The sequence below is a fragment of the Cyprinus carpio genome, chromosome A13 (assembly GCF_018340385.1).
Source record: "Cyprinus carpio isolate SPL01 chromosome A13, ASM1834038v1, whole genome shotgun sequence".
Taxonomy (NCBI): domain Eukaryota; kingdom Metazoa; phylum Chordata; class Actinopteri; order Cypriniformes; family Cyprinidae; genus Cyprinus; species Cyprinus carpio.
The window spans coordinates 9,278,469-9,299,342 of NC_056584.1; the positions used below are offsets into that span (position 1 = coordinate 9,278,469).

The 20,874-nt window shown below is 37.8% G+C and overlaps 3 protein-coding genes across 9 annotated transcripts; 2 read left to right on the forward strand and 1 right to left on the reverse strand.

Moving 5' to 3' along the window:
* The first annotated feature begins 2,255 nt into the window (after positions 1 to 2,255).
* Positions 2,256 to 7,796, forward strand: LOC109100577 (eukaryotic translation initiation factor 4E-like). Of its 4 annotated transcripts, XM_042768654.1 has the most exons (8): positions 2,366 to 2,435; positions 3,412 to 3,506; positions 4,959 to 5,054; positions 5,186 to 5,249; positions 5,470 to 5,583; positions 5,670 to 5,809; positions 6,394 to 6,530; positions 7,654 to 7,796. In XM_042768654.1, the coding sequence occupies exons 1-7, from the start codon at positions 2,367 to 2,369 to the stop codon at positions 6,506 to 6,508; spliced, it is 693 nt and encodes a 230-aa protein (XP_042624588.1). In that variant the 5' UTR covers position 2,366; the 3' UTR covers positions 6,509 to 6,530; positions 7,654 to 7,796. The 4 variants fall into 4 exon arrangements, with proteins under 4 accessions (XP_018969564.2, XP_042624588.1, XP_042624587.1 ...); XM_019114019.2 differs by lacking the exon at positions 7,654 to 7,796 and having other exon boundaries at positions 2,256 to 2,384; positions 6,394 to 7,537; XM_042768653.1 differs by lacking the exon at positions 7,654 to 7,796 and having other exon boundaries at positions 6,394 to 7,537.
* On the reverse strand, positions 7,364 to 17,813 carry LOC109100576 (transmembrane protein 150A-like). Of its 2 annotated transcripts, XM_019114018.2 has the most exons (8): positions 17,331 to 17,813; positions 17,109 to 17,246; positions 16,104 to 16,151; positions 15,953 to 16,024; positions 15,796 to 15,863; positions 15,521 to 15,651; positions 12,562 to 12,739; positions 7,364 to 9,927 (listed from the first exon to the last, which is right to left on the reverse strand). In XM_019114018.2, the coding sequence occupies exons 2-8, from the start codon at positions 17,171 to 17,173 to the stop codon at positions 9,740 to 9,742; spliced, it is 750 nt and encodes a 249-aa protein (XP_018969563.1). In that variant the 5' UTR covers positions 17,174 to 17,246; positions 17,331 to 17,813; the 3' UTR covers positions 7,364 to 9,739. The 2 variants fall into 2 exon arrangements, with proteins under 2 accessions (XP_018969563.1, XP_018969561.1); XM_019114016.2 differs by having other exon boundaries at positions 17,109 to 17,813.
* Positions 17,814 to 17,922: 109 nt separating this feature from the next.
* On the forward strand, positions 17,923 to 20,869 carry LOC122147196 (NFU1 iron-sulfur cluster scaffold homolog, mitochondrial-like). 3 transcript variants are annotated; one of them, XM_042768650.1, is made up of 8 exons: positions 17,923 to 17,942; positions 18,702 to 18,793; positions 18,940 to 19,075; positions 19,173 to 19,239; positions 19,326 to 19,437; positions 19,534 to 19,597; positions 19,998 to 20,172; positions 20,272 to 20,869. In XM_042768650.1, the coding sequence occupies exons 1-8, from the start codon at positions 17,938 to 17,940 to the stop codon at positions 20,341 to 20,343; spliced, it is 723 nt and encodes a 240-aa protein (XP_042624584.1). In that variant the 5' UTR covers positions 17,923 to 17,937; the 3' UTR covers positions 20,344 to 20,869. The 3 variants fall into 3 exon arrangements, with proteins under 3 accessions (XP_042624584.1, XP_042624583.1, XP_042624585.1); XM_042768649.1 differs by lacking the exon at positions 17,923 to 17,942 and adding an exon at positions 18,167 to 18,383; XM_042768651.1 differs by lacking the exon at positions 17,923 to 17,942 and adding an exon at positions 18,396 to 18,532.
* The last annotated feature ends 5 nt before the right edge of the window (positions 20,870 to 20,874 follow it).

Consider the following 20,874-nt stretch of genomic DNA (forward strand, 5'->3'; position numbering starts at 1 on the left):
GCATGAAGTGCTCTAAAACTTCCTGGTATATGGCTGTGTTGACCTTGGACCTCAGAAAACACAGTGGACCAACACCAGCAGATGACATGGCACCCCAAACCAGCGCTGACTGTGTAAACTTTACACTGGACCTCAAGCAATGTGGATTGTGTGCCTCTCCTCTCTTCCTCCAGACTCTGGGACCCTGATTTCCAAAAGGAAATGCAAAATTTACTTTCATCAGAGAACATAACTTTTGACCACTCAGCAGGAGTCCAGTCATTTTTGAAGCGAGATGCTTCTGATGCTGTCTGTTGTTCAAGAGTGGCTTGACACAAGGAATGCGACAGCTGAAACCCATGTCTGGCATACGTCTGTGCGTAGTGGTTCTTGAAGCACTGACTCCAGCTGCAGTCCACTCTTTGTGAATCTCCCCCACATTTTTGAATGGGTTTTGTTTCACAATCCTCTCCAGGGTGCAGTTATCCCTATTGCTTGTACACTTTTTTCTACCACATCTTTTTATTCCCTTCGCCTCTCTATTAATGTGCTTGGACACAGAGCTCTGTGAACAGCCAGCCTCTTTTGCAATGACCTTTTGTGTCTTGCCCTCCTTGTGCAAGGTGTCAATGGTCGCCTTTTGGACAACTGTCAAGTCAGCAGTCTTCCCTATGATTGTGTAGCCTACAGAACTAGACTGAGAGACCATTTAAATGCCTTTGCAGGTGTTTTGAGATAATTAGCTGATTAGAGTGTGGCACCAGGTGCCTTCAATATTGAACCTTTTCACAATATTCAAATTTTCTGAGATACTGAATTTGGGATTTTCCTTATTTGTCAGTTATAAACATCAAAATTAAAAGAAATAAACATTTGAAATATATCAGTCTGTGTGTAATGAATAAATGTAATATACAAGTTTCACTTTTTGAATGGAATTAGTGAAATAAATCAACTTTTTGATTATATTCTAATTATATGACCAACACCTGTACTTCTTCCACGACACATTTCTCATCACTTTTCATTCTCGAGTCATCAATAAATTCATTTAAAGCAGCAACTAATGTCAAGCACATTTGAAGTGGTGGATGTCTCTTTTACAGTTTCTGACACAAGACATTTTAGGGCCAAAATATAAGGGGGAAGAATAAAATCGAAACAAACCAGCTTCTCTGGTTCCTCCCAAGGTTTTTCTCTCTTCACTACCTAAACATCTTGTGAACTTTGTTTCTCCAATTCCAGTAAACCTGGAAACCTTGTCCTGGAAATGTCATAGAGGTTATGAGAATGTTTGAGGTGAATAGTGACAAGTACCATATAAACAGATCTGTAAAAATGATAATGGAAACAAAGATAATAGACAGAGAATATAAAGGAAAGTAGCCTTCTAAAGGCTTTCTAAAGAGCCCTTTAAGCCTTCTAAAGAGTGGCTGTGTGATTTCTGTTGTACAGGGTCAGCAGGAGAGTCAGGCAGACACAAGTGAGGGAGGTTAGGGTGTGCACATCTCTTGAAGAATGCAAGTGAACCTTGTATGTAGGAGGACTGTAGTATTTTAGGCTGAAGTCACAAACCCAAGCCTCTTTTTGCAGTCTGGATGGGAATAGACACTCTAAAGCAGACATGATAGGTCTACAGAACAAAACAAGCTCAAGCTCAGGAATGTGAAGATCCCACACCACTCATCTTTCAGCAGCATTTATGTTAAATTACTTCAGTGAGACATAATAAGAAAGTTATGGGCTGTTTTATTAGGAGTTTTAGTTAGTTATTTGGAGATTTTCTTAGCTAAACTAACAAGCTACCAAAATGCACCATGTTACTACCAGCTAATTTGGATATGTACCATGGTTTAAAGCACATTTGAATACAATGTGAGTGCTACAGTACATGGATGAGTCACACAAAAACATATCCAGGTCATTTTACCACAAATTATGTAAAAATACAAATGATATTTTGCTTAAAGATTCATTGCATTGTTGTGACATTATTGGCATTAGTTATGCTTTCCATTAGGCCTACTGTAATGCAATTATAAATTAGAGCAAGTATACATTACAATTCAAATATTAGCATTTGTTTGCATTGCAATAAGATTATTTAGACATTACTGTTCGTAGGCTATTTAGTTGATCGTTATCATTAATTAATAAATGCGTTATTATTAAACTGTTATTAGTATTGTTGCATTAACCATCCTGACACTCGACTTGTCTCGTTGCGGTTACATAATAAGATTCTTTTGAATTCTTTTAAATGTGAGTTTCAAAATAGCGTTTCTGTCTCCCGCGTCCAGCGCGCAAGCCCTGCCAGCTTCCGTAGATTCTCGAGCGCGTGCGTGACGCAGCAGCGTCCAACGGTCAGAAGAATTTTCACAGGCAAGATGGCGACTTCGGAGCCGGTAAGAGGGAGCGGGGTTCTTTCATTTAGGGCTTCCCAGCGACCAGAAATGGTAAAGCGGCGTCTGTCGTGTTGTCTGCGGGGCGTGTTTAACCCGTGAGCAGCACTGTTAAAAGTCGGAGGTGTCCTTCAGGCGCTGAGTGGGGTTTCGGGGCGCCACTGCTGCTGGTGACTTTAGAGACAGGGAGGGTCCGGACAACGACAATTCATCAGTCCTCGCTCGCGTTAACGGGTCATTTCGGATCGGCGTAATGGTACCGTAACGCTTCCAGTGTGGATGGTGACGGGTTTTCTCTCGTCTCGGCTCGCCGGGATCAGCTCTCCAGACATCTGGACACGTGTGATCATGGCTAGCAGTGATCGGCTAGCGCGCTCCGTCGTGGCTGCTTAAACCGCTCATCATTCACGATTTCAATCAAATGTGACGTTTCAGTGTGCGCGACTGCATTACCGTTAGTTTGATTCCTTTAAATAGCATGGAAGTCATTGATCGCTGCAATAAGTGAGCATGTGTTTGGAGAAGCTTATACCGAAGCCGACAGTAGAGGGTGTATGACTCCAGACTGAGTAGTGTGTGATCAGTGGGCTACTACACTGTAAGAAGTACAGGCTGTGATAGAGGTAGTTGTCTTGGTAACAGGCCTGAAGGTCCAGTCAGTCTGATCAGATGTCCTGGGGTTTAGGGGCCAGTAGTTAGCTACTGCAACAGCTGTTGCCATTTAGTATCTTTGCTATTTATCCAATGAAGGATGTCAGATTGTTCAAGAGCACCTTTAGCAGGGAACTGACAGGTGCACAGAATGTGCTGTAGGTCAGTTTAATATTGAGAGGATCACGACTTTTGCGTTGAGGTGATTGTCAGGATATTCTGTTTCTGTTATCAGTTTTCCCACCGTCATGGAAATATCTTTAAAATAGTTGTGGAAGTTTTTTTCTGCTCTGCCGCTTTTTTGTGAATTAAAGCTTACTGAAGTTACTGGGAAGAGGTCAGGGAAACTCAATTGTTTTACTGTTTTGCGTCTATGCAGCGGGGAACTGAAAATGAAGAAGGCCGGGCTGATAGTCCTGCGACTGCTGCTGTGACAAGTCCTGAACAGTACATCAAACACCCTTTGCAAAACAGGTAAACTAATTTCACTTCTGTGTAATTTTATTTGATGTTGCCAATCTGTTGAGCACAGATGACTTTGTGCAGTCCTAGTGCGTTAGGGGTCACAGCCTTTGGGGGACCATGGGGACATGACTTTGATTAAAGGGAGATCTTTACCAGTATCTAGAGAGCAGCACTGATGTGACACTTACAAATCTAGTTTTGCGTGACATGGTGTGGAGAGAGTCACAGTTTAGGTGGCAGTAGTGTTGAGCTCAGAAGTCATATGAGCGATGCGCTGGCCGTCCGCCAGCATGCTGCAGGAAGTGCTGAGCTCACATGTTGAGCTGTCTCATTCCAGCCTTTTCACTGCCCTTGGCTTATTCCTGTCATATTTAGATCTGCGAGGACCTTCATTTGTTATGAAAGCTATCACTGAAAGCTGTCTCTCGGTCTCCCGAAAGATAGAGTGCAACATTCACATTTCAGCTTGTATTGCAAGGCAGTCATTTTTAGAATTTTTCATTCTGCTTCTTTTTTTCTTTTTCTTTTTCTTTTAGTTCATAGATAGATAACCAAAAGTTCAAAGTTTACCACAGGTCAAGGCTGCAGTACAGATATCCCTCTGTGATGGGGTGCATCTGTCAGACCCCCGGCTCTCTCTGCTGGTTTCATCATCCTCTTATTATCACTGATAACAATAGCAGTTTTTGTTTAGTGGCGCTGCATTGTTTCTCTGCCCTTTTTCTTTTATACTTCTGGATAGAATGAAACATTGTTGAAGGTAAAAATTCACTTTTGTTCTTTTATGCACTAGATGTTTTTGGAAGAAGTCTCTTATGCACACCAAGGCTGCATTTATTTTACTGCAAAAAAGTGAAAACTGTAATAATGTGAAATATTGTTACAGTTTAAAATAATTGTTTTATTTTAATGTATTTAAAAATGTTTTTCATTCCTGTGATGGAAAGCTGAGTTTTCAGTTTCATTACAATCCAGTCTTCAGAGTCACATGATCCTTCAGAAATCATTCTAATGTGCTGATACGCTTCTCAAGAAACATTTCTTATTATTACCAATGTTGTATTATCAGTAGTTGGTTTTATCAGTAGAACAATTTGATTGAAAAGTTTAGAAAGATGAATTTGAGCAGGACAGAGTATTAGCTTGAGTGAGAGCAGCGCTCAAGCTGCATGAACTCCACAAGTTTGTGTGAAAACTGATCATGTTCTCCAACATGATTCAAGATGATCTAAAGAACAATCTGAGCTTCAGCAGCAGTAGAACTTCTTACCATCTATTCAGAGAGTCACATGATCAATTTATACTATACTATATGATAATACCGTAACCTGTAATATTTCTAAATTTGTAGTGCAGTCATGGATTGACAGTATGAGTGATCTCTTTGAAAGCTTCTGCATAAATATTAAAAGTGTGACCCAAAGAGACCTGTGCTCACTGTCCTTATGTGCGTCCCTGTAGATGGGCTCTCTGGTATTTCAAAAATGACAAGAGCAAAAGTTGGACAGAAAATCTGCGTCTCATCTCCAAGTTTGACACAGTGGAAGATTTCTGGGCGTAAGTGTTTTTTTCTTGTCCTGTATTGAAGTCACATTATCAGCCCTTTTTTTTCTTATAACAAAGCTTGAAAATCTGAGTGGCAAATCATGATGGATTTGACTTGACACCCATTTAATTTCACTCCTCAGATTATACAACCACATACAGCAGCCCAGTAAACTTGGATTTGGCTGTGACTACTCTTTATTTAAGGTAAGCTGAGGAAGTGTGTGAAGTATATGTCCAAACTGAAATGTGTGGTTGGTTGATTATTAGTTACCAAACATTTTATTGCAAAGCAGGTGCATTTCTGAATTCCTGTGGGCATCAGTTTGGCCGTCACTGCTGATTTCATTATCTGCATGCTGATAAAGAGATGAATGTCAGTAAAAATAACAAAACACTGATATCCAGATTATTTTGTATGTCTCAGGATGGTATTAAACCCATGTGGGAGGATGACAGGAATAAACTCGGAGGAAGATGGTTAATGACCCTCAGCAAACAGCAACGACACAATGACCTTGACCGCTACTGGATGGAGACCGTAAGAGTTTAGCTTTTTTCATATGGATTAGTGGACAGCTCAGTTTGCGATGTCAACCTCATACTGACTGTCCGTGTTGTTTACAGCTGTTGTGTTTAATCGGAGAGTCCTTTGATGAGGCCAGTGAAGACGTGTGTGGAGCTGTGGTCAATGTCAGGCCAAAGGGGGATAAAATATCCATCTGGACGGGCAACTGCCAAAACAGGGACGCTATCATGACGATAGGGTATGTGGCTTACTTTGTATAGTTCACACCTAGGACACAACATATTGTTGAAAAATGTAAAATACAAATTGAAACTACTGTTCAAAAATTGGGTTACAATATTGTGACATTTTGAAAGAACATGCTCCCCAAGGCTGCAATTATTTGATCAAAAATACAGTAAAAAAGTAATATTGTGAAAAATTTAGAATAAGTGTTCATTTTTAATATATTTTTTAAATGTAATTTATTCCTGTGATTTCAAAGCTGAATTTTCATGATACTTCAAAAATCATTGATACGGTGCTCAAGAAATGTTTCTTATTATCATCATAATTGAAAACAGTTGTGATGCTTAATATTTTTGTGGTAACTGTGATACATTTTTCAGAATTCATTTATGAATAGAATATAAATCTTTTGAAACATTATAAATGTGAATTTTGAATAAAAAGTGTAAATTTCTTAAAAAATAACGAAATAAATCAATCAATTCCAACCTGAGATGTGTTCAGCTGATGTTTGATGTAAATATGCTGACATCTAGCAGTTTCTGTACTGATGCCTTCACTGTGACAGCGAAATCTGTTGTTCTTCCCCTTTAGACAACAATACAAAGAGCGCTTGAGTCTCCCAATCAAAACCCTCATCGGATACCAGTCACATGACGACACCTCTAGCAAAAGTGGCTCTACAACAAAGAACATGTACTCAGTTTGAAGAAAACTCATTTCAACTCATTGTAGGTTTATAAAATTTCAAATTTGCATCACATTAATACTTTTGAGTTGTCAACTACTGTAGTGTCCTTCCTTTTTAAGAAAAAAACAAAAAGTCAAATATGTAAATGTAGTGCTCTCCAGCCTGAAATGATCAGCACTGTTGCTGTGTGGATCAGGGACGTCTGCTTGTTTAGACCTCGGAGAGGACCGCATCAGATAACGCTATACGAGTTGAGCTAGATGTTACGGATATCATTTTAGTCATTTGGGAGAGTTTAAAGGACTAATCGAGACTTACCTAGCTGAAGAGGTTCTAAGGCTTAGATAAGAGACATGCCGTTCTTTGCTTTATCCTTTCTTTCTCACCATCAGATGAACAAATAAACCCACAACTTAATCCACATGGACATTTAAAGGGCCCAAACTGTTTTAGCATGCTTTGTTTGGAGGTGTTTGGCATGAGAAGTGATTGCAGAGGCTCCTGCAGACTGACTTATCTTAAAGGTTTGTAAAGGATTACTTTCGGTCGCACTCCGAATTTGAAGGAGTGGTCATTTATTGTTTCAGCTATGCTGGAATTGTGGCATCTTGCTTGTAGACCTATCTAACAGTTGTGTTTCTCCCCTTCATCTATTTATGATATGCATTACAGTTGAACTATGTAGTGAGAGGAACACCGTGAAAATCAAGCTCCTGTTTTCTTGCAGTTATTTTTTGAAGTTCTTAGCAATGTGGACTACTGCTTGCTGTTTTTCTTTTTTCTTTTTGTTTGTTTGAACTACTACTTTTCTTTTCTTTTTTCCAGTGTATTCAGTGAATGCCTGGACATGCATACTTTTAGGTTTGCTACCACCTTTCCCCTCATTGATACTGTAGACATTTTCTAGTTTGCCCCACTCTTTGGATCAGAGAAAGAAGAAAGGATGTTCATTGTGAATTTATTTTGCTCATAATGTATCTTTATTATCTGTGATTCCAGGATGTATATTACCTTATTTCAAAGTAAAGGTTATGTGCTTTGCATTAACATTTGCATTTTTTCCTGAATCTTTATTCTCTTGACTCAAACCTATCTGAAAGTTAAACAGTTCTGTTATGGGTTGTCATCTGCACAAATACATTTCCCAATGTCTTTCTTTACAGGCACTTGACGAGACACCACTCCTGTAAACTAATAGAGTTCTGCAGGTACGATCACCCAGGTTCTCTTGATTAAAAAGCCACTAGGATTTTGGATTATTGCAGAAAATAAACTCTGAGGCCAATAAAAATTTACAAATCTTAAATTAATAAAGAGTCAGTTTATTTAATAAAAATACATTTTGATTATCAAGGTAATCTTCACAAATGAACACAGCTTTTATAAATTCCAAAGCCTAAATACAGTCACCAGGAGTGAAAAGCTGACGATATGCTATAAATAAACTACACCCTGGTTACACAATATTAACATGACCATCTCTTAAAGTTTTCAGTCTTTAAATAATAAAAAAAAAGTTAAAGTCGTTTACAGGAGCGCCAAATGCACCGAATGTGAAAGCCGACTAATGAGTAGATGAATTTCTGTTCAGAGTGATGAGTCCCCGACAACCCCTTTTTGTCTTATTTAGCCCTGATCTTAGCAACCCCCTACAAAACACACACACAAAATCACAAACTGTGTTTTTCTGATATATTTTATGTTGTAGAATAAAAAGTGAAAATACCTTGAGCCTGTGTTCACCACACACCTTAGACTTTGGCACAACAGTATTTTAAGTGCAAAAATGCTAACACGTGTCCAGGTTTTAGGACATATTTCCTTTCAGAACTCCATTCAACTCTACTTCATTCTTTAGCATAGGTGCAAAGTCCTCAGCTGCAGCAGTATGTGTACATAAACCTTTCCAAACAAATTAACTCCTCCACCTTAACTTTGTTAGAACGAGCTGTCCTCCCCTCCCTGCTCTGGAAGTCTTTGAGATTGTATAATTACCAGAAAGTAGACTGCAAGTTAATGTCATATTATTTGGTTGTGAAAACAGTTTTGAGTCTTAATGGCCAATACATAGTTGCAGACTGCATTATTTAATAATAAAAATGTCAATAAGGGAACTATGTTTTAGATGATTAAACCCGACCTGTTAAATAAAGTGTTAACAGAAAAACAACGATAAGAGTTGGCGCTTCGCCGCCCAAGTGAATTACTGCATACAAGAGTGGTTTTCTTAGTTAAACACAATGGGTGTGTCAGAATTACACAGAACAGGTGTTTCAAGTGCTAGACCTTCTATTGAATTATTGTACAGTACTCCTGAGTTTAATACCTGTGTGTGTGTGTGTTTGGTAAGATCCAGCTGGCTATTATGCTGTGAAACCATTCAGATTCCAGGGAATCTTTCTATTATAGGTATTTGTCAACCAGAGGTTTATCTCTAGATTCTTTTAAGCAGCATTACAACATTAAACACAACTGAATTTAAGCAGTCAAATGAATTCATGCTAATTTACCCTGTAAAGTCTGTTTGTAGGCTTGTCATAACTGCATCTCAACATCGAAAACTCATAATGCTGAGTACTTATTCACAACTATAAATCGCAACAAACTATGATACAGAGGCAAAATACACTGCCTTTTTGTTGCTGGACCACTTAGCTATGGTCCTCCTAATTTCACCCTAGAGTCTCTGAATTGAAGTTCTGACACAATAATAAGGGATAATGGAAAATAATTGAATTTGAGATACACCTGTGACTACCAATGGGTAATTCTTTTTCTTCATAGATTTTTAATTTCTGACAAATACACATTTCCTGCCAGCAGTTGATTTCCACATCATCAAGGGACTGAGTGATTCGATTAAAAGTGTGAGGTAAACTGAACAATAATTTAAGCAGCATGCACCAACCGAGTTACTCTTGCTCACAGGAAATCTAGATCTGAAGTCAAATATCGCATTTGTAAGTTATTTTTGTTGTTAAATGATATCATATTTTGTAAAGTAAAGATGATTAGGAAGAAACTAAGACGTTCAAAGTGCCTGTTGTGTATCCTGCTCCAAAGTAAATCCAGTGCTTGCATTCTCAAGAGGAAGTATGTACATTACAACTTCAAAAGTATGTGCAATCTCTTTACAAGTCTCCAAATGTCTCCTGAGTAGATCTTCTGTTTGAATGAGGTTACATTTAAAATGTCTTATATTATGAATCCATAACAGGAAAACTATAGAGTTCTTAAGGATTTTCCATGTTAAGATAAAATGAGTGGTTTCTCTTCTTCTCTCTTTGCTAAAAGCACTGAAAGCATTGATGAGGAGAAAAAGTAGAACTCCACAGAGTAGCTGAGTTCATAGAGCTCCAGATTTACACACAGAAACCATTCAAACACAGCAGAGATGTGCTTATAGAAGTAATCCTCCTGGATGAAGAAGATGCCATCTGATGAAAGAAGAGTTAAGGAGCAAAACATCTGTGATTTCAATTGCTTTTTAATAATGTCAAAGAGATAGTGCATCATTGACTCACCCTCATGTAAATCCAAACCTGTATGACTGTGGAACATAAAAGAAGGTATTTTTAAGAATGTTGGTAACAATAACAGGTAGGGGCAAAAAATGCAATAGGTTTCAATGGGAAACTGGTTATCAACATTCTTCAAAATATGCTCTTTAGTTTTTCACAGAAGAATGGAATGCATACAGGTTTGGGCAGACATGAGAGTGGGTTAATGATGACAGTTGACCCAAAAAGATTTTTCATCAGAGAATCCTAAATAAGAGATATTTCTTCAGCAGCATAGACTGTTTTCTGAAGGATCATGTGACACTGAAGACTGCAGTAATGATGCTGAAAATTCACAAGAATAAATGAAATTATATTCACGTATTTAAAAATATATTAAATTAAAATACATTAAATTGTAATAATTTTTGCTAATAGTTTTTACTCTATTTTTAAGACTTCGAAGGAGACATATTATGGCCTTTTTACATTATGTAATATAAGTCTGGTGTCCCCAGAATGTGTCTGTGAAGTTTCAGCTCAAAATACCCCACAGATCATTTATTATATCATATCATTTTGAAAATGCCTATTTTGAGTGGAACCAGAAACACGCTGTTTTTCGGGCCTGTTTCTTTAAATGCAAATCAGCTGCTGCTCCCCGCCCCCTTTTCCAGAATAGAGCTGCAGCATTAGAGCGCAGACCTGCTAAAAACATCTGTTTTGGTTCTGATTATCATGTTTATTGCGCTGAAATCATGCGTTTTAAACCATATTAGTTTAAACGTCTGATATACGGTTTTGTGAGTGCACACATCTGAAGCACACGGACAGAAAGCGGCTGTCACAGCATGTGAGTACTAAACTAAACTAAGTTCTCTTTCACACACAAGTTAAAACACACACATGCGTTACAAAAACAGTCGGTTATGTCTGTGAAGGTAAACAGCTGGGAAATAAATCGCATGTTTATTTTAGATCTGTGTGGCAGCAGTAATATAGAGTAAATGAATCAATAAATCCCCTGCTGTCTTGAACAGTGTTCTGTGCTCGTCTGTGCAGCTGAAGACAGAACATGAGCAGAGCTGCTACACACTTGTCGCGTCCAAAACCAAAATGACGGCGCCGTGGGTGGAAATTTACAGATTAAGGGGAGGTAATATTATATTGGGATTCCTTTGCAATGTCACTAGGGGAGCAAAATCTGTCGCGCTAGTGCTTGCAGAAAAAGGCTTACCAAAACAAAGTTACTGGGTTAATCTTTTCCACGTTTCCTCGGTTGGTAGATGCACCGGGGACCTGATTATTGCACTTAAAACCAGGAAAAGTCAGATCTTCATGATGTCACTTTTAAGCAACTTCTTTTGAAAACATTTTAAAATGGTAGTGTACTTTTTTGAACCTTTTAACCCTATTTTTATATGTTGTCTCTACTTTTTTCTATAAAATAATTGCTGCTTGATTTGATGTTTTGATATATAATGCAATGACATACATTTTTAAGGGGTCATATGACGTCGCTAAAAGAACATTATTTTGTGTATTTGGTGTAATGGAATGTAATGTGTTTATGCAGTCTAAGGTTAAAAAAAATCACTATTGTTGCTCCTCTATGCCCCACCTTTCTGAAACACTTAGATTTTTACAAAGCTCATTGTTCTGAAAAGCGAGGTGTACGCTGATTGGCCAGTTATCCAGTGCTTTGTGATTGGCCGAATACCTCAAGCGTGTGACGGAAATGTTACGCCCCTCACCATACTGTGATGCTGTGTCCCGGCACTGTGAGACAAAACCAATAAAACCCATTACAAACGAGGCATTTGTTGCATCCACTGGGGACATAATTACGCATCATATTGACTTATACTGTCTTTTTACAGTACAAGTCAACCATGTCTGCATTTGTGTTTGGAGAAACGACAAACAACAAGCGCTACTCTACACTGCTTAAAACTCGCTTTTGAATCATCAGTGGCAAATTCTTTAAATATGAAAAAGTACTTACAGACTATGAGTCAGAAATGCCAGACTGTCCTTGCAAAGTTGGAACTGCCTCACTTTATAGAAACAGGCTTTGTGCACAGACGGCATAGTAGGCTACTCTCCCAGATTCAAGAAACAGTCCTCGGTAAAATGTGCAGCACACATCTGAATATTTGGGTTGAACTGTTCTGGAACAGTGTTGTAAATACAACTTAACCACTGATTTCTAGTCATGTCCTCTTTTGGAAGGTCAAATAATGTAGTTTCGCTTTCACAACGAAACACATAGCGTCTCCACAACATGGGCTCTTTAGGGATCTCATCTATTCACGAACAGCTTGTAACACTCCAAAGAGAAAGAAAAACTTGAAATCACATCATATGACTCCTTTAAAGTGTTTTTTAAGTGTTCAAATACTTGTGAGGGCCGGTGTATATCTGAAAAGACACCTGTAAGTTCTCTTTCTTTTCAGCTCTTGCTTACCTTAGGATTTTTCTTAGTATTGACATACTAAACCATAATTAATAATAATAAAAAAAAAAACATTACCATGCATAAAGCTAAATATTTTGAACATAAAAGGATACAGAGAATGGTGGCAGATATCTGGATGAATGAGGAGATGAAGCGTAGTGGATAGAGAACCTGTTCACATCCCGTCAGCATACATTTACTAGTGAGGGAGGTCAGGATGGTCATGTACAGACACACAAACACAAAGCTCACAGCAGCACCCAGGTAATGCAGCAACACCAGCTCTGCTGGCTGCAAGAAAACACAGGAAACAATATCTATTCATATCTGTTTGGTTATTTCATTACACATTCTTAAAAGCATAGATTCCAAAAGGTGAGTTTCACAGTGATGCCATAGAGGAAACATTTTGGGTTACCCAAAAACCTTTCAGTGGACAGTTCTTAAAAGAGACATTTTTTAAAATAATATGTGAAAAACATTTAAAAAATCTAAAGAATGTTTTTCACTGTAAAGAATCTGGAAAGTTTCCAGGAATGTTAAATGTTCTTCATGGAGTTATAGATGTCAGAATAGAAAGTAAAAGAGATTGTGTCAGTTAATTATAATAATTAATAATTTTAGCTAAGGAAACATGACTATGGAATTACAAGTTTGTGATGTGGTGGTATAATAAAAATATAACTAAATATATTGTAACGTAAAAAAAAAAAAAATTGTCATTGTCAGTCATCCATGTTCGTCACATGTACACAAAGTATGCTTACAAGAAACAGTCAACAAAGCATGCAAAGAGTTTGTTTTATGACTCCACCTATCACTGACTTGTCATACATCCTGTTATCTTATAAAATACATAGTTAAAGACCTTTATTTTTGTCTGTTTTTTTCAGAGTAAGGTAGTGTTAGACGGTTTTGTTAAAGGGATAGTTTAAATTACCCCATGATTTACTCAGCCTCAAGCCATCCTAGGTGTATATATGACATTCTGCTTCCAGACGAATACAATCTGAGTTATATTAAATAATGTCCAGGCTAATCCATGCTTTATAATGGGAGTGGGTGGGTGGTGGGGGTGTTTGAAAAATATCCATATTTAAAACTTTATAAACCTTAATCTCTAGCTTCTGCTAACTGTCGCACGCACATTTATAAGAGAGTGGCGTCCAGTGGATGACGTAGGCGTAGCATAAGCTCTGGTGAGAATATGCTAGTCTCGCGAGAACCAAGTTCTGTTTACAGCGAAGGAAAACCAGTGTCCTCTTGGCTTATATTGAAATCCTCTGATATTTTTCTTTACAAATCCTCATTTTGTACAACTAATTTGTGACTGGTGTTTTGTTTTGCTCTCTCCTCTGTGCTTCCGCGTTCGTCACCGCATTTGCCCACGTCCTACGTCATCCGCTGGACGCCACTCTCTCGTGATTGTGCGTACAAGTCTGACAGTTAGTGGAAGCTAGAGATTAAGATTTATAAAGTTGTAAATATGGATATTTTTCTTACACTCCAGCAGGCCTTTTTTAACCCCTTGGAGCCATATGGACGTCTATTGTAATGGATGTGTGCAATTTTTTGAACTTCAAATTTAGGGCTACCATCCACTCCCATTATAAAGCATGGATTAGCCTGGACATTATTTAATAAAAATCAGATTGCAGTGTTTCCCACAGACTTACACTCTATGTGTGGTGGCACTTCCCCAGGGGAAATATAGGCTATATATAAAACAGCAAATGTGGTTATTGTAAATGCACATTTATTCACTGCCAGCAGGAGGCGCTTCAGGAGCAGCAGAAACAGCGGTTTCCACACTAACGGCTGTAATCATAGCAGCGCTCCACTCATAAACTCTGCTTTATCAGGCATTATAGGAAAGATTAAATGAAAATGACATCAAAACTTTTCTAAAGACAGTCAGTTCCCTCCAATATAAAAACACCCGTGCCACGTTTTGACTTTGAAACGTCAAAGCATTTTGGAAAATCTATTTGTGGCGGTCAGTGTTGATATTGTGGCGAGCCGCCACAAATAAATCATGTTTGGGAAACCCTGGATTGTATTCGTCTGAAAAAAGAATGTCATATACACCTAGGATGGCTTGAGAATGAGTAAATCATGGGGTAATTTTCATTTTGGGTGAACTATCCCTTTAAGTACCAGAGTTTCCTTCATTAAAGTATTCTTTCACCCAAATATGAAAATTTGCTGAAAATGTACTCACTCAGCCATTTAAGATATAGATCAGTTTATTTCTTCATTGGAACAGATTTGAAGAAGTTTAGCATTACATCACTTTCTTACCAATGGATCCTCTGCAGTGAATGGGTGCCGTCAGAATGAGTGTCCAAACAGCTGATAAAACCATCAATACAATCAATCAATAATCCAGTCAGTTAACATCCTGTGAAGTGAAGTGTGTGTTTGTATTAAACAGATCCATTATTAAGGTGTTTTAACTTTAAACTCTCATTTCTGGCCAAAATTAGATTGTAGACATAATCCAAAATAACACATCCTCCAGTGAAAAAGTTCATTAACTTTTGTCCTCTTACATCAAAATCCACCAACAAATTTATGTACAACTGTTTTCACTTGTAAACGGTGCTGATCTGTGCATGTTTCTCTTCTGATTCAGATGGGATGTCTTTTTCTCTGGTGAAAACAGTATTATGGAGAGAGGACTCTAGTAGTTTAGAAGCAAAGGATTGAAGTTGATGGATTTGTTTCTTACAAACATGCAGCTTTTTGCTTCACAAAACAATAATTGATGGACTGGAGTCGTGTGGATTATTATTATGTTTTTATCTGCTGTTTGGACTCTTGTTCTGACGGCACCCATTCAGTGCAGAGGATCCACAGGTGAGCAAGTGATGTAATGCAAAATTTCTCCAAATCTGTTCTGATGAAGAAACAAACTCCTCTTTATCTTCAATGGCCCGGGTGTGAGGAAAATTTCAGCAAATTTTAATTTCTGGGTGACCTATTCCTTTAAGAATTTTTGTAGTGATTTGTCAGCACTTATACTATCCATAAACAAAAGTGAAATTAGTCAATGATATCATCTGTACTTACATTGCAGTTCCCTGCCACGAATGCGCTCACAGACACCACACAGCCTAAAATCATTGCAATCTTACTGAGAAGAGAATGAACACTGTTCCTGTCCAGGACGTGTGCATGATGGAAAACGCAAAAAATCAGAACTGTGGGGATAAAGATAAAATGTATCACAGATCTTTTCAGCAAACCACAATACAATTCTCTACCATGAGTGATACAAATGTAATTTTGTCTTTTGTCAAGACACAGATGTAAAAATAATATGAAAGTAATATATATATACCCACACAAAAAAGAACCAGCATTGATTGTTGCTGTGAAAAGGGAGTTTTCTGGAAAGTTTGCTCCACTTGTGCTGCAAAATAAGCAGAAAATGCCTGTTATTCCTTTGGATTATGAAGTGGAAAATAACAGGTGTTTCAGGGGTTAATGAGTTACACAGACCTTACGGTGGGGACATTTTCCAGGGTACAGCAATTCCCAGTTTCATTTGGGTGACATGAGTTTCTGTATTCCCTGTTAAAACAATGTTATAATGAAACATGCATAACAGAATGAAAACATTAACCAATGCCGGCTGGACTTATGACTTTACCAGTTAGTAAGTGAGCAGACATGGTTGAAACTCAATGCAAGTCCGTATCTGTAAAGACAAGAGAACACTTTACAACAAAAATTATTTAAAAAAAATAGTCACTTTTAGTTGTTTACAGTGGCTATATTACACTGGTCTGCATCATTTGCTGAATGAAATCCAATACTTGATACTTACTTAATTTGCAGTGCTGATTCCAAAATAGTGCTCTAGCACTTTACGCTTTCTCACAAAATATGATGTGGATTTCAGAAACTAAATATCTGACATTTGATGGCTTTTGTTATTTTGATAAGTGCATTGAAGCTGATACATACAGTATAAATGAAAAATCTTCATTATTTTGTGGGGGAAAAAAAAAACTGTACATGACGGAAAGTTTTATTGATATTTTAACTCAGTTTAGTTGTGTCTGTACTCCTTCTGCTCAGTGTTCTTGCTCTAGTAGAGATGCTTCAGGATTGTTTAATAAGTAACCCAGAACCTGTTTACAGAGCATGACTCAGAAATTGATTAGCGTCTAACAATGTATGTGAGAACTTGTCTTAGATCAGACTCCCCGTCCAGATAACAGAAAAGCCCAGCCTTGACTTGTGTTTGAGTTTGATCCTGACTCTGGTTACTGCGTTTAAAGTATGTGCCTTGACACTTATGACATCAGCACTGAATTTACTTCCCTCCTGTTTTTGTTTTGTTGTTAAGCTGGTTATGCAACAATCATTTACACGTCAGCACCAATGTCATAATGTAGATATTAATACATTTTGATTGAAACATTGTAAATAACGATTAAAAATCTATCTATCTATCTATCTATCTATCTAATATTCTCAGCAATGGTGAGAAGATACTGAATAAGAAGTAATAATAGTGATGCACAAATTTTAATAGCAATAAAAGACTTCAACAAACATTTCTATCAGAGTTTTAGTTGACTTTAAGAACCATAAATGTGTAATATGTAACCCAAATTGAGAGAAATGGCAAAGAATCTTGTCAACTCACACTGTCCAGCACCCGATGAATGAGACGGCACACAGAACAACTGGTAAGATCAACCAGACAGCCATGTTTCTTCGAGAGAGTCGGTCCAAGAATAAAGTAAAGTGCTGATAATCTCAGAAGTGATCCTTCCACGGAGGTCTTGAAAAGTGGACTGACATATTAGCCCCTCAAAAAACACGTAAACACGTCCTTTAGCATCTTTCACTTTTCTGCTGGCCTTACCGGTTCACTGTCTCTTCTTCCAGATGAGCAACATTCTTACTTAAATACGCAAAGGAAGCTTTGAGACATGCCACCACATCTAGCCACTCCTCGATGGTAATCACCTTCTTTAAGACAAGAAAATAGAACAGCCACAAGGCAACTTCGGTTGAGTCAACTCAGTTGTGTCCTGTTGTTTACTTATGGTCTTACTCATAGTTGTCCTGGGAGCATGTTGGTTTAAAGCAGTGGTTCTCAAGACCTTCCAGGCCAAATCAGAACATCTAAGTGTCACAGAGTCGAGGCAGTGTTCCCTCTCAGTTTTTAAGCATTAGACAAATATACTTTGAATGAAATGGGACTGTGAACAACACACACATATTACAAAACTGGATTGATATCAGTATATAACTCATACTGCTGTAAGTCCTTTGATTGGCCCTTTGGCAGGTCTGTGAAAAGACCCAGGAGTAGCATCTAAAACACGTGCATATGCTTTTGTCACAAAAAGCCTTGTTCTACTATATACGCGACTTTTATGAACACAAAAGGGAAATGTAAAGCAGAATGTGAGCGACTGACAGACTCGTTACATTGCATCTGAGTTTGTTTTGTTTTTCATAGACTTATGAGGTGAATGCTGGAACTGTCTAACAGCTCTCTAACATCTCCATTTGTGTTATGCAAAAGAGAAATTAGACATAGTTTAATTATACATGGGTGTGAGTAAAATTTCACTTTAGGGTAATGGTAATCTTGTCGTTTTAATTTTGAGGTAACGTTTGGGAAACTATCCCTTTAAGAAGGGCGCTGCGCCTCTCTCTATAATGACATGTCAGGTGCAATGCAGTTGTTTTGACGTAGTTAACTCTAAGTTTGTACGCTTTTCGCCACATATTTGTATAAACACTATATATTTTTTAATTACACACAATATTCATTTAACGTACGCACAGGCGTATTTTTCAGCAGGAGAATTATTGTCCGCTTCGGGGTCCTAAATTTCAAAACAATCGAAATGGCGGCGTCTGTAAGATGGAGTCTGTCGCGTTTCATGCGGTCATGTCATTTGAGGTTGGAAATTACATACTGCATCTTCTAAAGTATTCAGATCTAAGATTTGAAGTGTATTGTTGCATTATATAATGTCAAGTGACGATTGTGCTGGTTTACCATAGTAACCATAGTTTCCTCCAAAATACTACAGTGAAACGATTACCTTGGTATTAACTTCAGCTGTCATATATATATATATATATATATATATATATGTGTGTGTGTGTGTGTGTGTGTGTGTGTGTGTGTGTGTGTGTGTGTGTGTGTGTGTTTTGATGTCTCTTTTTTGCCTTTACAGTGTGTGTAGAGACTCTAATCGCGTGTGTTCTCTCTTAGTTTGACTGTAAATGACAGAAATCGGTGCTGTTCAATGTGGGCTGCTCACATAAGAATACAGTCTAAACCGTATGAATGCAAACCATTCTCAGGTCAGGCATTTTATTTGTACGTTATATCCTCTTTATTCCATAACAGATCGCTTTTGATGAATTCAAGTTTGTATTGAATGCTGTTGAATTGAATATTTCAAAGCCCTGTAATCTTACTGAGGTTTTGTTTTGTTGTTTTTTTGCAGTGAGAAACCTATCAGTTTCAACTCAAGACACACCAAACCCCAGAAGCCTAAAGTTTCTTCCTGGTAAACCTGTGCTGGGGATGGGCACCCGAGATTTCCCAACATCAGACTCAGCAGAGAGTTTCCCTTTAGCCAGGTGAGCTTCATCGTAAAAGCATAGTGTCCTTTTGCAAGTAGTGATTTGAATGTGATCTTGCTGTGTGTTAAATACATTTGTTTTAATCATCCAACAGGGATCTTTTCCAAATTGAAGGCATAAAAAGTGTCTTTTATGGCCCGGATTTTATCACATTGACTAAGGTAGCGTTCGGCTGTAAGGTTTGTTTGATTGCTAGCCTGTTTGAATGCTGCATTTAACTTCATGAATTTGCTGTAACTTGTTAAAGACAGACGATGACGTCGAATGGACAGACATTAAGCGACATGCGATCGAGGTCATCACTAAGTTCTTTGAGAGCGGAGAGGCCATCACAACGGGAGCAACTCACGCTGAGAACAGTGAGCGGAACGCCGCCTAAACATTAACACAGATCGACTAAATACATTTTGATGCATTGTATTTCAAATGTATATCTTCGTTTTTTTATTCTTCAGGTGTTACAGAAGATGATGATGAAATTGTCTTAATGATAAAGGAACTTTTAGACACACGGATCAGGTATGTTTATATCGTTTCCATTCAATATATACAACGATTTAACAGTTTGTGGTCGATAAGTTTTATTTTTTTGAATACTTATTAAGCAAGGATTCATTAAATTGATCCAAAGTGATATTAAAGACATGCATTTTAAAATAAACACTGTTTACACATCATGTGAGACTGAAGAATAGAGCAGTGATGCTGAAAATTCAGCTTTGCCATCACAGGAATAAATTACATTATAAAATAGTTCTAGTTAAAATGGTTCAATTTTCATTCCAAAACTGTATTTAAATCATGCTTTAATTTAGAATTTTAGCATGTCAGTACTAGCTACTTTAAATGAATAGCTCGTTATGCATTGAAGGTTTTTAGTTGGCCAGCAGAACTCAATGCTGTGTCTGCTTTCCTTAAGACCCACGGTTCAGGAGGATGGTGGGGATGTCATATTCAAAGGCTTCGAGGATGGCACAGTGAAGCTGAAGCTGGTCGGCTCCTGTACAGGCTGTCCCAGCTCCACAGTTACCCTAAAAAATGGCATCCAGAACATGCTGCAGTTTTATATTCCTGAGGTGGACATGGTAGAACAGGTAAGCAACTCATAAGAACATCTTTTGCATATTTTAACTACAGTGATCATGACATTCATTATTCATTATTGTGTGTTTTTTTTATTTTTTATTAAATAAGTCGAGGATGAAGTGGATGACATCAACAAGAAAGTGTTTACAGAGCTGGACAAGAAACTGCAAGACTCATAGCATGAGATCCAGCTCTGCTGTACACATAATCCAGTTGGCTGTCGTTGTGTCATAATTCTAGTGGGATTCACACACTCCATTGGGATGCTGTACATTTAAAATGCAGAATCTAGAATATAGTGTAATATTTAACCAAGCTCAAAGTTGTTCTGTTTCTAATATAATAGTGCAATATTGTGATTGCAAGTGCACTCACTAAGTTACAAGGATTCTTGACTGGTTTATTACTTATTAAAAGGTTAAATTGAAGACGGTTATGCTTTTAATTACAATGTTTACTGAACACCTGGATGTCTGGTGAGTGCAGTAATTAAGTGGGAGTTCTTTTATAGCATGAATACAATGCTATGATCCTGATACATTCTTAAACCTGAAACGACATCTTGAAGGAATGCAGATCTTCCACAGCTCTAAGAGGCTTTGAGAATGCGGTCAGTTGTGAAAGTCTGTATTCGTGATCATCTGCAGCTGCCATCCAGCAGTTCTGGAGGACCTATAATGAAATAAAACAGTTGTGTATAAATTAGTCAT

Excerpts from the sequence above, each read along its gene's own strand:
- LOC109100577 (XM_042768654.1), top strand. The coding sequence starts at position 2,367 with ATGGCGACTTCGGAGCCGGTAAGAGGGAGCGGGGTTCTTTCATTTAGG. Across the intron at positions 2,436-3,411 it reads CTTCCCAGCGACCAGAAATG|CGGGGAACTGAAAATGAAGA; the intron begins GTAAAGCGGCGT and ends GCGTCTATGCAG. Across the intron at positions 3,507-4,958 it reads AAACACCCTTTGCAAAACAG|ATGGGCTCTCTGGTATTTCA; the intron begins GTAAACTAATTT and ends GCGTCCCTGTAG.
- LOC109100576 (XM_019114018.2), bottom strand. The coding sequence starts at position 17,173 with ATGGCTGTCTGGTTGATCTTACCAGTTGTTCTGTGTGCCGTCTCATTC. Across the intron at positions 16,152-17,108 it reads TTCATCGGGTGCTGGACAGT|ATACGGACTTGCATTGAGTT; the intron begins GTGAGTTGACAA and ends TTGTCTTTACAG. Across the intron at positions 15,864-15,952 it reads GAAAATGTCCCCACCGTAAG|CACAAGTGGAGCAAACTTTC; the intron begins GTCTGTGTAACT and ends CTTATTTTGCAG.
- LOC122147196 (XM_042768649.1), top strand. The coding sequence starts at position 18,328 with ATGGCGGCGTCTGTAAGATGGAGTCTGTCGCGTTTCATGCGGTCATGT. Across the intron at positions 19,598-19,997 it reads CTTTTAGACACACGGATCAG|ACCCACGGTTCAGGAGGATG; the intron begins GTATGTTTATAT and ends GCTTTCCTTAAG. Across the intron at positions 20,173-20,271 it reads AGGTGGACATGGTAGAACAG|GTCGAGGATGAAGTGGATGA; the intron begins GTAAGCAACTCA and ends TTTATTAAATAA.